The sequence below is a fragment of the Poecilia reticulata genome, linkage group LG3 (genome assembly GCF_000633615.1).
Source record: "Poecilia reticulata strain Guanapo linkage group LG3, Guppy_female_1.0+MT, whole genome shotgun sequence".
NCBI lineage: Eukaryota > Metazoa > Chordata > Actinopteri > Cyprinodontiformes > Poeciliidae > Poecilia > Poecilia reticulata.
In genome coordinates this window covers 596,436-609,820 of record NC_024333.1, presented here as the reverse complement: position 1 = coordinate 609,820, position 13,385 = coordinate 596,436, and the positions used below count along the sequence as shown (strand labels likewise).

Genomic DNA, 13,385 nt, shown 5'->3' with positions numbered 1-13,385 from the left:
CCTTTACGAAAATCTTAGAACATTGGCCGATCTAAGATTGTCGCTGGTGATTTCGTAACCGATCATCCTGCAGTGTGTGGTGGGTTACGGTAGATCGTCGTGGCCTCTCTGATCTAAATCAGGGTTTTTCCCCGACTGGGAGCTTAACGCTAAATGTGACAGATAGCCAATCAGAAAGCGCGGATTCTTCTTCGTTTATCGCGACTGGCCTACATATGGCGCTTAAATCAGTATTTAAAATGCTTCTCTAAACAACAGTGTTGGAAGATGTAAGTAATTTTAGTTAAACTTTTAACAACACAGAACTGACAGGCAGCGGTGTATGTGTATGTTTCCTAACTGGCTAAAGCTGCTGCTAGTTGGTTTACTCTCCGATCGGAAGCTGTTTATTTTATACACAGTTAAGCCGCGTTCGCACTGCACAGAACGGAACGGAACGGTTCCAGCCCTGTTGTGTTCGCATTACACTGAGGGCGCCATTGAAGCGGTACCGGACGTTATTTTTTGTAACTAAACAATGGTTTCGATGTAGCGGCCGGTTGTACTCGTTCATCAGCAAGTAAGCGGAGGGAAAAAAAACCCTCGTCATTAGACCAGGTGATTGCACTATATTGAGACGAATCCATTGCTAATTAAAACTAATAATACACATATTGAAAAGAGCACTCTTTACAAAATAAAATACAGTTTAGTGAGAGCCAGCTGTCAACGGAAAATCAATGTCTGACTCTATAACAACCAGCGGCCAATCAGCTGCTGGTTCTAAGCAGAATCGCTTGGCCGGCACGATCGGAACCACAGCTTTTGTGGTGCCATGGGGCCGGGTGGAACCGGTCGCAAGTTGTAATGCGAACACGCTCTGAACGGTTCCGTTCCGTGCAGTGCGAAAGCGCCTTCAGAGAATGGTGGATTTACAATGAGTAATAACAGCTATCTAACACATAGTTGTTATTAACCTTACCTTTTATTATATCCTTAAGATAATGAGTATCCGTGAATTTTTCAGTCAGGTTTCCGAGGGAAAATGACACTGGAAGTAAAGATACACCTCTTCGAGTACTTGAGGGCAGCAAGATGGCGGAGAGAGCGGATGCATAGTAATGAGCTCCGGTTAGCAAGCTCCTAAATAAATAATTGAACATTTATGAAGTCCGGATTTGACACCAAGGAGTATCATCGTGAACTAATAACTTAAAACATCCAGTGATAACCGGAAAATTAATTACAAGCAAGAGTTAAACAATAACGATAATGGTTAACTACAAAGCTAACAGCAAAGCTCTGCTAACTCACGATTACTGCTTGGACGCAGATGCCAAAGGGACTAAAAATGCCCTAACTTCACCGTGTAAGACCCCAGTACCACATAAGAAAACAAAGGGAGACGAGGAGGTTAGTTCCAATGCATCAAATGCCAAGAAGCAGTTGAAAATCTACAGAAAATTATGCTGAACTTTGGAGGAGAACTGAAACAAAACACGCTCTCTATTGCAAACATTGCTATAGCGGTGGAGTTCAATAGGGCTGAAATCCAAGACTGTAAAAATAGAAATAAAAAGGCACGTCAAGATCAGCAAGGGTCGCTATTCTGTTAAAAAACTTCCAGGGTCAAATTTTCTCAAATAAAATGGATGAAAATGGCCACTGGTTATCTCTCACTGTCTGTTTAGATAACTTAATGCTTATTTTATTAAACATATGTGGTTACAATAATCTAAACCAAAACAAATTATTGCTAGAAGAAATAACCTTACATCTAGACCAGCTAAAATCATTTTGCTCAACAAACAGTGTTATAATTGGTGGAGATCTCAACCTTGTTCCAGATGAATTTTATGATAAGTGGCCTTCTAAACATAACTCAAGTTACCCAAACAAAACATTTAACAATTTTTTTTAACGAACAAAATCTAGTTGACGTGTGGCATCATCTTAACCCCAATTATATAAAATTTTCACGGTCTGGTTCAAATAGCAAATCAAGACAACTGAACACTCAATCAATGGGAAAATAAAAAAAATTTCAAACAAATGTTAAATGAAAAATATATTAAAGAAAAATGGGTAAATAAAAAAGGCATATATGAGAAATTGATTAATGAAACTGGGAAATAGAAAATCGGCTTAATGGAAAAAGGAAATTGAAAAATGGTTAAATTAAAAGATAGATTATGGAAAAATGGGCAAATAGATAAAGGGCTAAATGAAAAATGGACAAATGAAAAAGAGATGAATGAAAAAGAAATTTATAATCTGAAAAATAAATAAATGAAAAAATTAATGAAAAATAGATAAAATGAAAAAAGGGAAATTGAGAAATTGGTAATATAAAAAAATAAATTAATGAAAAATTGGGTTAATGAAAAAGCTAAATTATTTATTTAACTAATTTTGTATTTGTTTCACTCATTTTCTTCATTTATTGATTTATTTTACTCATTTTTTATTTATTTCACCCTTTTATTTATTTATTTATTTAATTTTGGCTGAAATGGCTCTCCATAGACTTTGGGCCGGGATGGTGTCAGGAAAAAGAGCAAACTCTCCATCACTTGGTTTTTCAGTGAAGCGTGATCTGCTAGTTTCTATTAAATAATGACAAGCCTCCTGATTAAAGTAGCAGACAGATTTCAACTTGTCTGCTACAATTAATAATTGACAATTTATTAATTATTACTTAATTATTAATTAGGAAATTATTAATTCTTTATAAACTAGGAAAATGAAGAAAAAAAATTAGAATAGAGTATCTTTCTGGAATGAGTAAATTCTCAATTCATGAGGAACATTGATTATTAACAGCACGGTTCACAATCAGCACTCTATTTGGGTAGTCTGGGTTCATCACAGGGCAACTTAAAAACGCAGTACAACAAACCTGCAGGCACATAGCCACACCTAGTAGCAAATTAGACTGGCTACTTGAACTAAAATGCAGAGTCCTGAATGACAGGGAAACTAGAGTCCCTGGCAGAAATCACACATGCATGCAGAGACAGGCCCTGGTTGGGATCTTCTTGTTACCAGGCAACTGGTCAAATATCTGCATTATCAGAGGAATTTTTCATTCTTGTCTAAGTTTAGCAAAGGAAAAGCTGTGTTTTGGAAAGAGAATTGGCATAGTTTGAACTTTGGCTGACAAAGTCCAGCAGATATTCAGGTACTACTACACACGACAGAATAGATGTTGGCTGGTATGAAATGAGGGGAAATTATTTCAAGATTTCACACTCCTAAAATATTACTAGAAAAATTTGATACAACAAATCCGTACGTTGAAAAGTAAGATTTTGTAATGAGTGGGAGCTTAATAAACCTATGTGCTCAACTAAGAAGTGGATGTGTCAGTAGCAGGAATGTCATCCAGACACTCCCTGACTCATCCATGTAATATATAAAACACATGGCTTGATCATAATTCCTCTTATGTTTCAGATGAAGTGTCCCAGAGAGCACATCAAAGCATTGCCTTATAATTTCAGACAGACAGTTAAGGTAAATGTTTCTCCCTCATCCATAGACGCACAAACACACGCACAGACAGAGGACTGAAGCAGCTGCCAAGTGAGATTCAACACAGCAACTAAACACAGCGTGACTGCTGTCAGTCTGATTGTGTCTCTCTGTGCAACATTTGTCCCCTTCCAAGAATATAAAATCTTCACTAATGCATTATGGTAAAAGTTTTTTTTAAATGATATTCATAGATCTAGTGTCTAACTATAATAATGCTATAAAAACACTCATCAAGCTCTTTTAACCACAATGAATTTAAATGCTAACTTTGTCTTTGATATTAAAGTTTTAATTTTGGTTGTGTTAAAATTAAAAAGGAAGGATTTCTTGAAAAAAAAAAAAAAGGAAAATACCCTGTTACTTGATTGGTTTTAAACAAAATTATTCTCCAAAGTACATATTTGGTCGTTCTGATTTTGTTCAAATTGAAAGTAGCAAATGCACAATTCTTGAACATTGCAATGTGACTTTCTGTTAATTAAATAATGCTTAACAGGTTGAGTTATTAAGCTGATGTATTAAAATCAGCTTTTTTTTATGTCTCTGATCATTCATTTTGTGTTGCAGTTATAAATATCTACATTACTTCAGAAATATATGTATTTCTGAAGTAATCTACATTTTGGTGTTCCTCAGGGATCTATTTTGGGGCCCTTATTATGGTTTACATGCTCCCTGTTCTGAGCACATTTAAATATGCTCCTCACTATGCAGATGATATTCATTTATGCATTTCTTTTAAGCCTCATGAAGTATTGAAACTGTGGGGCTGCATGTGCTTAGACTGTGTAAAAAGCTGAATGGCATACTTTTTCTCCAGCTTAATAAAAAAATATTTTTTTCTTTTTGCTTCAGAAAAACTTACACCTTTAATAATGGGACTGTGGTTTTTCTTTATGGTCATGTTCAGTCTCTGGTTCCAGGCACAAAATAACAACATTTGAATTTTAATGAAATATCTAAATGAACACTTCGGCTTTTCTTATTCACGTTTGACAATTTGATCAGATTTGAATATTATTGGTCCTAAGATGCATTAAGTTATTTTTTTACACATTCAAACTTCCCTGAGCAGAAAACATTGAGTTGATCAAATCAAAAGCCTACAGTGAGGCAGACATTGTTACATGTTTTTCTGCTGTTAAGGTGAGAACTAAACTAAGGTCAAAGTTAGGGATGAATCATTAGTCATGCCTTCAGGTGTGTTACCTACAGGAACACTGTTAGGGAAAATGATATTTGGAGCTATTCCTATATAAATTTCCAAATACTTAATTTCCTATTGAGCAATTCAACTGAAAGGAACGTTCAATGAGGTTTGATGGGTTTCTTAAGCAACTGATTAGAATCAATACAGGTAAATGTTCCTGAAATAGTAATTAGTTGTGTTTGCGCACAGTCTGGTTTTGTCATTTATCTTATTTGTCCAAATAGTTGAATCTTAATATATTTATTATCAGTTTTCCAGCATGTCTGGTTTTTCGGGGGGAAAAAAAACAAAAAAAAACCTACCCTTTCTACATCTTGACTTTTACAGCCAATATAAAGTGTGTAAGAACACTGAAATGTGTTCTCTCCTCCAGGAATGTAAATCTCTTTCTGTTTTTGCATCCTGATTGGGAGTTGTTGAAGCTATTTACTGACACAACATCTAAGCCCAAACCTTTTTTTCTTGAGTGCCTTCCGACAACTTTAATATATAAATACTGCAGTTGGATGGCTCTATGAGAATGTGTTGAGTTCTACATTTGAGTTCTTCTGAAGCATGAAACATCATGGACAGAACAAACTTTCTTTTTGCCGCCTGGGTAAAAGAACAAACTTTTCTGTTGGAGCAGAAAATTGTCCTGTTCATTAAATTAGAAAATATTTATTTCAGCTAATAAATGAAGCATGATTCTAATGACTAGATATGTACATCCACAACACCACGTCAGGATTGAATGTCATAGTTAACTTTACATAACAATAGTTACTTAATCATGAAAGTTGACATTAAGAATGAAGAAATTAAAAGTAACCGATAAAAATAGCAGTCCAAAGAAGGCTGGTATTTTACCTCAGAAGCAGGTCAGCTGTCAGGAACAAACACTCAAATGTAATGGCATTCATCTGTACAACTATTGCCACTTAAAGTACAGTGAAATGGGGATGATAGATGGCAAAGACTATTGGGCTAACATCAGCATGCTGAAACTGAGAATATGTTGAGTTCAGCTTGATCAGTGAGCAGACTGTCCTATATGTTTCCACCAGATCATTTTGTTAATCTGTCAACTAAAAACTCTGAATCAGGACCTCTGGGACTCTCTCTGTGAAGCTAATGCTAATGTTAGCATAAAATGTGCTCTAGTCTTGTGGAGAATGTGTCATTTGAGCCTGCAAGTCCACTCAGTGTTTTTTATTCTGCCTTAGCATTGTAGTCAGTCAGCAGTTGTTTCTAAATTCACTTGAGTGCTTTGTGTTCTTAAAATACCAGGACTAGTTGACAACTTAGGTGAAGCTATTAATTTTACAGAGATAAATGATTCACCATGTTGCCCTGACTGACGTGGATCTTCATGGAGACAGACAACTTGCTCTCCAGATGTTTGGCAGCGGAGAGATAAAAATGTGACAGGTACTTTGAAGCACACAGCAGCGTATCTCTCCTACACTGTATCCACCCAGCACTTTTGTGACAAGCAGATGACATTGCAGAAAAGTAACAGTTCCTGTATTTTTTGAGCAGAACCTTCCATGATTGCTCACTGTGTCAGAGGTTATTTTCCGGGGACCTGCGAGCTGAAATAACCCTTCAGTTTTGTCAGGTGATCTGATGATAAATGCTTCCAAATCACCATTCAGAGGAAAAACTGAAGACACTTCTCCTGACCAATCAAAACAGTCACAGAGGAAGTTTACCTGTTTTTCATTCAGGTTGTGCTACTGGCTGTCCTCATGAAGTGTGTCGAAGAGCGGTGGTAATAACAAAAAGATGAAGCTTAAAATCACTATGCTGGAGGCATAAAAGTAATGAGTACATTTCAATGTGGAACAACTCAACAATAAACATTTAAATATCACTCAGATAACTCTCTAAACAGCTGTATTTAACTCTCATCCCTCCACATGCTTTCCATCTTAACTCCAATCTTGCATGACATTTTGGAAATAAGTGACATTACTGTCCTGACCAAACATTGTACACTAGGGTACGTCCATTATCATTTATTACAATGTTAATGCGCCCTTCTAAAAGGGACGTCGAGTCCGTGGGGAACTCTTCCTCACAGGACGCCCAAGTAAAAAAAAAGTATGCTTTAGTATACTAAATTTTAAAATACTTTAGCATACTTGGATTGATGTACTTAAACTGTACTATTTTGGAAAACTTTTTTTGTGCTTAGTATACTTTAGTAGTATTTAAATAGTATTAAATTACAACTTCTAGTATACTTTAGTATACTCAACGTACATTTTTGGAACAACTTAAAGTTGTACTTAGTATACTTTAAGTATACGTTTTTATGTAGTATTCACAAGGAATATTCCAAAAATACTCCATATTGAGTGTACTAATTCTGTCATAGAATTATATTAAAAATATACTTAATATATTTTTAATATACTACTAATATATTAGTAATGTATTTAAATTACACTTAATTTTTATTTTTGATTTACTGCTATTGCTAATAAAGTACAATTTTAATTACTCATAAGTCTTTATTCATACTTTGTACATGACATGCATTACTACACTATAATACTTACATTGTTTTAGGCTACAATTACATGGAAAGATTAATTACACAAGATGCCCAAGGTAATTCAAATATTTAGTTTTATTACCGACATTTTAAAATTGTCCAATTTTACTCACAACTTTATGAACTTTACATAAATTATCAGTTTACACATCAAAAGTGAACACAACATGAACATTTAAGTGTGACAATAAAACATAAAGTGAGGATCAACGACAGAACATTCCCGTTCACTGCACCTTACAGAAACCTACAAAAAAGAACAATAGAGCAATTAAACAGAGAAAGCATTTGTATTTTAAAGAAGATAGAAAAATGGCAAATAAAAAAATAAAACTTACAATTTTAAGACGTTGTGGACTCGCCATGTATGTGACATCATCAGAACTTATGAGGATTGGGACCAGATGCCTGGGGTGGAAAAACATTTCTGGGTGTCTTCTTTCCCTGTTTATGTTAGAAGTAGAAAAAAAAGTCAGTAATGTCATAGAATCAGTTAATGCCAACATCAACATCAATCAGTTGATGTTGGCATTAACTATGAAGCTGTTTTAAGTGTGGACTTAAGACGACAAACTCAGGGCTTAAAGTAAAAAAAAATCCTGAGCCTGAAACTTATAGTTATGATATAAATTAACTATACCGTTGCTATTGCCACAGTTTAATAAAAAGTGTATTTGAATAGTGCAAACAATTGCTTCTAACAATACAAGGTAAACACTCAAATAGGACTTCAGTACATTTCAACTCAAAACAAAATGTAAAATGTCTGTCCCCAAAAGGTTTACCTTACAGGCAAAAATCCCTCAACATTAAATAAGAATCCTTTCAGTCAATGTTTTTACAAGTAATTTAGAACATGCAACATTACCAACTAAATCAGTTTCTCAACCATTTTTGGGCCAGCGCCCCCCCTAGCCTTTATCCAGGTCCCTCACTGCCCCCCAACAAAGAATTTGTAGGCTACTTTGCACTGACTATTATATTATTATTAATATTACTATCACTATTGTAGATGTTTTGATTTTTATGCTTGTTTCTGTATTTATCATCAAGATAATTTACCAGGGAACAAAAAAGCCATGGGGATAGAAATTATTTTCACAGGCGTCTACGAAAAATGCAATGAACATTCAACTTAAAATTAGTAGGCCTAGCAGCAGCCAATCAGAGTGGAAAAAATATTCTTGTTCTTTGCCATTTTCTGGTTGTTAAATATTCCACAAAATGACCAGATAAAAGATGTACAACAATAGCAGTTTAAACTTTTAACTATTTGCAAAACAACTGAGCTCCGCAACATTAAAACATGGATAGAACTGTAACACTGAAAAAATGAGAATTTAGGGTTCTTTCATTTTGCACAAACAAAATAAGTTAATACTACACAAGACAATCATGTCTCTTGTATTTACACGATTGAATAAAGAACCATTTACTTAATTATCAACAATAATGAAACTACACATTTTCCTTATGTTGGTTTAACGTAATTATATTACATTACTAAAACCATTGTAATCATGTTTTATCATCACCGGAAATGATGCAATATATCAAAAGACACTATCAAATATGATTGGACAATAATAAGAGCGGTCTTTTGAATCTTAACCAATCAGAAGCCAAACAAGATATTTGTAAAGATATCGCGATTGCCACCCAGTTTCTTCCGACTACTCAGCGACAAGAACGTTTAAGACAAATCTTTAGAGGAATATCGATTAGGTAAGTGATCTAAATATATATTTTTTTGTAGTTCAGAATGTTTCCACATGATTATTGTCTTGTATAATAGCTCATTGTTAAACTATCTGCATGTTCTTTGGTTTTCATTTTGCTAGCTATTCTTATTAGTATAGCTAATAGCTGTAGCTAAATACAGTAGTACAGAACAGTATGCTATAGTCCATCAAAGTTGTCCACAGAAGACGGTTGTTACCGATATTTGTAATTTGTGTGCTTGGGATAGATCAACGAGGTGGTTTCGATAGTTTCCAAGCAGTGAAATGCCACCAGGAGAAGTGTCCGTTACTTTATTTCCCTTATGGCTACTGTGGCGATTTAGAACCGACTGGCTTTTTTTGTTCTTTCATATTAGCACTGTCAAGCTAATGACCCACCTCTTCTGGGATTATACCCTTGTGGAAACATGATACACTAACAGAACCGATATTCGTTATTATGGTAACGAGTCTGCATGTAGCATCGCTGACAGAACGACAAAAGAATATGAGGGATTTTGAGTACTTTGACGGGTTTCTGGGTTATTTTCCCTTATCTGTGGTGCACTGCACAACATTAATGATCCCCTCCATCTTCATATTTCAATTTGCTAACGTAATGGTTCGACTGCAGCAGCGCCGCTGTATGGATGCAAAGGCCATCCAGCACAGTTCGCTGGGGGTGCAATGGTCCAGCGCAGTGCTGGAGCACAGTATTCGGTATGAGTAAAAATCCGAATGTTTTCCAAATTCTCAAGACTTATGCAAAGTGTCCTTTGTAAATATCTACTGATAACTGCAATATATGGTAACACATTTTTTTCTTTAAAAAAATTTTATAGAAATATTAGAAAAATAGTGTGCTAGGAACATTTTTGACAGATTTATGAACCACCTGCATCGGAACAGTACTGTTTTGTGAATGTGACATGCTTATTAATGACAGGTAGAATGTTTGTCATGTAGATGTTAACTCTTAAAAATACACCCTTTTTTCAAAAGCTTAAGGGAAGACTCAATGTAAAGTGTTTACAAATTTGGGTTGTAGAACAGATGTAAAGTAATTAGGGCTCCTAGATAGGAATTGCTTTTTTAATTCATTTTTGTAAGCCAAGATGATTTAGTATAAAAAAACAAATTTAAGTTTCAAATGTGCCTTCCAAACTTTAGCACCCATGAATTTTATGCTGATGGCAGATATTTGTCAGGACATTGAGTTTTGGTAATCTGGTGAAGAGCTTAGATCTTTTTTATGTAAAGTTACCTGCTGGATTTTCAGTTATCTCACTCAAGGTTATCTTTGTGTGCTACAGGTTTAGGTGGTGCTGGTAATGTGGAGTTGTAAGGGGTGCTCAGAAAAAGTGTCAAGTAGGTCCAAGCTTTTGCATCACTACAAATTAAAACATCCACATTTTGGACGTCATTGCCACTTTCCATGTACATACCTGCATTGTCCATGCACCTTTAAAACATGGAATGCACTTATTGTCCATCAAAATAAATGCCACAAAACAGTGTTGACCACTACAACAAAAGCTATTTTCTGTTGTCACCTTTGTGAATGCAATGATTTGGCATCAGTGCGGGACTATTTTGCTCACATATATTCACATCTAAAAAGAAATGAGACACTTACTTGTATGTTCCTAGGTTGTAACTTTAAAACAAACGTTTACTCTACATTTACGTCACACAAAAACCGTACAGTCACTACACTGTGTTTGATTTTAAACAAGGCATAGTTAAAAAAGAGACCCCTTCTGCAAATGAATTTGAGGGAAATAGTCAGTTTGTAGAGCAGTTGGATGCCATTGTTCCTTCACACAGCCCGTGTCATACTGAGGACTTGGAAAAACTCATAGAGCAAAGATTTGCAGCTGCTTTGCTAAAACTCGAGCATTTGGTCCATGTTCCAAGCACAGCTACTGATGCATTTCTAGAGGAGCTGTATCATTTGATTTGTACTGCACCCATACCATTGTCCTGTGACATTGTAACAAACATATTGAATCAAAGAAACCTACATGTAGATAATGTGGTTGTCACAGAGACTGTTAGTGCAGTTTGTTCAGGCAATCCTGTGCCACAATGCATACAAAAGGGTGGTCTTCTAAGCACAGAGTATCTGCGTAAGAAGTATTACAAGAATAATTTCTGTGTTGTAGAACCAGTTGAATATATCCTTGATGTTAAAAATAAACAAAGCTTCCAATATGTACCATTACTGAAGTTGTTACAGCAGCTTTTGAATAGAAGTGATATTGTTGATGAAGTAGTTGAATGCCACAAAAAACAGAAGGAAACAAATACTACTGGTTCATATTGTTATCGGAAATCAAGTGATGGTTCCTTATTTAAGGAAAATACTTTCCTTACTGGAGAGAAGCTAAGGCTTTCTTTACGTTTTTATGTGGATGACTTTGAAGTGTGTAACCCACTTGGTACCTCACGGAAGAAACACAAACTTTGTGCCATTTATTGGGTTTTAGCTAACTTGCCTCCTGAATCTCATTCTTCCTTATCCTCCATCTACTTAGCAGTGTTATGCAAAACCACAGATGTTAAAACCTACGGTTGACAAAATATTGGAACCTCTTCTACATGATCTGAAAAATCTTGAAGAACATGGCATTTATGTTCCACTTTTAGGAGAGTTGGTTAAAAGTACAGTCATAAGTGTAGTTCCAGATAACCTTGGTGCACACAGTGTTGCAGGATTTATGCAAAGTTTTTCTGTGGAATATTATTGCAGATTTTGCACAGGTAGAAGCAGTGACATTCAGCTACATTCTGTAGCATATGGTGTTTTCCAGCTAAGAAACAAAGAGCTTCAGCAGGTCCATGTAAAAGAAGCTCAAGAGACAGGTACAAGCTGTTATGGCGTTAAAAGAGAATGTGTCTTCTCAAAAAATCTGTCGCACTTTCATGTAATTTTTGGTTATCCACCAGATCTTGCCCATGATGTTTTTGAGGGTATAATCCCAGTAGAGTTGGCTCATTGCTTGACAGTCCTCATATCAAAGAAGTTTTTCACATTAGCCGACTTGAACAATGCGATTCTGAAGTTCCCCTACAAATGGGCAGATAAGACAAACAGACCTCATGTAGTGTCACAAACCTTCTGTAGCACAAAAACTGTTGGAGGAAATGCACACAAAAATTGGAGTTTGCTTCGGTTCTTGCCTTTTTTAGTTGGATCACTTGTGCCTGAGGATGAGCCTGCGTGGCTTGTTCTCATGGATCTGAAGGATATAACCAAACTTGTTGTTTCTCCTGCTCATAGTGATGACTCACTGGCCTTTTTGGAAAGCAAAATCATAGAGCACAGACAGAGATATCAGGCACTGCTCCCTGATATCAAGCTACTACCCAAACACCATTATTTGGAGCATTATCCACAGATGATCAGGCTTTTCGGTCCAGTAGTTGGGCAGTGGACAATGCGTTTTGAAGCTAAGCATAGCTTTTTCAAGCAGGTCATCAGACACACAAGCTGCTTCAAAAATGTACCTCTCTCATTGGCCTCAAAGCATCAGATGATGATAGCATACCATCTAAGCTCCCCATCTCTTGGTAAGTCTAAACTCGAGGTCTCAGCTATAACAACATTTCCAGTGGATTTGCTTAAAGAAGAGATGGCAAACATCATTAGGCATAGATTCCCAGACATACTAGAGGTCAACCTTGCACAGTGTGTGACAATAAAGGGCATAACTTACAGAAATGGAATGGTACTTTCCTACAGGGCAACAGGAGGATTGCCAGAATTCTGTGAAATAAAACACATCTGTATTGTAAACCACAGCATATTCTACATGGTTCTCTGTACCAGCTGGGTGGCTGGTACAGAGAACATTTCAGAGCTTTTGAGCTCAAGTCAGTATTCACAAGAGTATTCACTCTTGTGAATACTCTTGTGTCAAGGAGTTCACTTAAGCTGTGTGAAGCTGACACCCCACCCACGTCAAAAAATCCAGCAAATAGTCTGAATGGTTAGTGCTCCGTTTGTGCAGGTTTGTGCCGTTAAAATTTTCGTTTGTGCAGCTTTCGTCTTTGAGATATTAAAAGTTATAATTTTGGCCRATGACGTCACCATCCCCCCATATYGCTCCAAAACAAACCAAAGTGGGCTARTTCGTTAGTGCTCCGTTTGTGCAGGTTTGTGCCGTTAAAATTTTCGTTTGTGCAGCTTTCGTCTTTGAGATATTAAAAGTTATAATTTTGAGCTGAAAATCTGAACATTGACCAGGAGAAGCAGTGTCTGAGTCAAACTCTGTGTCCACAGGGCTTTCAGGATCACTTCCTTGATTAACTTCCAAGCATGACCAGATGTTGTGTCTGTTCAGCTTTACAAATGTGTACAGACTTTTTGCAGACATTTTATTTCCCAACTGCT

The 13,385-nt window shown here is 36.0% G+C and overlaps 1 protein-coding gene and 1 long non-coding RNA gene across 5 annotated transcripts in view; one reads left to right on the top strand and one right to left on the bottom strand.

The window, feature by feature from the left end:
* Positions 1-13,385, bottom strand: part of vstm2b (V-set and transmembrane domain containing 2B) — a 35,214-nt gene that overhangs the window by 2,751 nt on the left and 19,078 nt on the right. Inside the window, exons 5-6 of one of the 4 annotated variants that reach the window (XR_533317.2) lie at positions 12,500-12,758; positions 10,367-12,287 (exon numbers count right to left, since the gene is read on the bottom strand). The exons of 1 other annotated variant lie outside the window; for it this stretch is intronic. Coding sequence is in view for 2 of the 3 variants with exons in the window: in XM_008404970.2 (XP_008403192.1) it covers positions 12,661-12,758 (98 nt within the window). In the remaining variant the exon portion in view is untranslated. Of the gene's footprint in view, positions 1-10,366; positions 12,759-13,385 lie in introns of those variants that run through there. 2 more of the 4 variants (XM_008404972.2, XM_008404970.2) reach the window with 2 other exon arrangements.
* LOC103462286 (uncharacterized) lies at positions 119-6,585 on the top strand. The gene is made up of 4 exons (XR_533318.2): positions 119-269; positions 3,436-3,495; positions 6,035-6,136; positions 6,248-6,585. It is a non-coding gene; the product is annotated as an uncharacterized LOC103462286 (long non-coding RNA).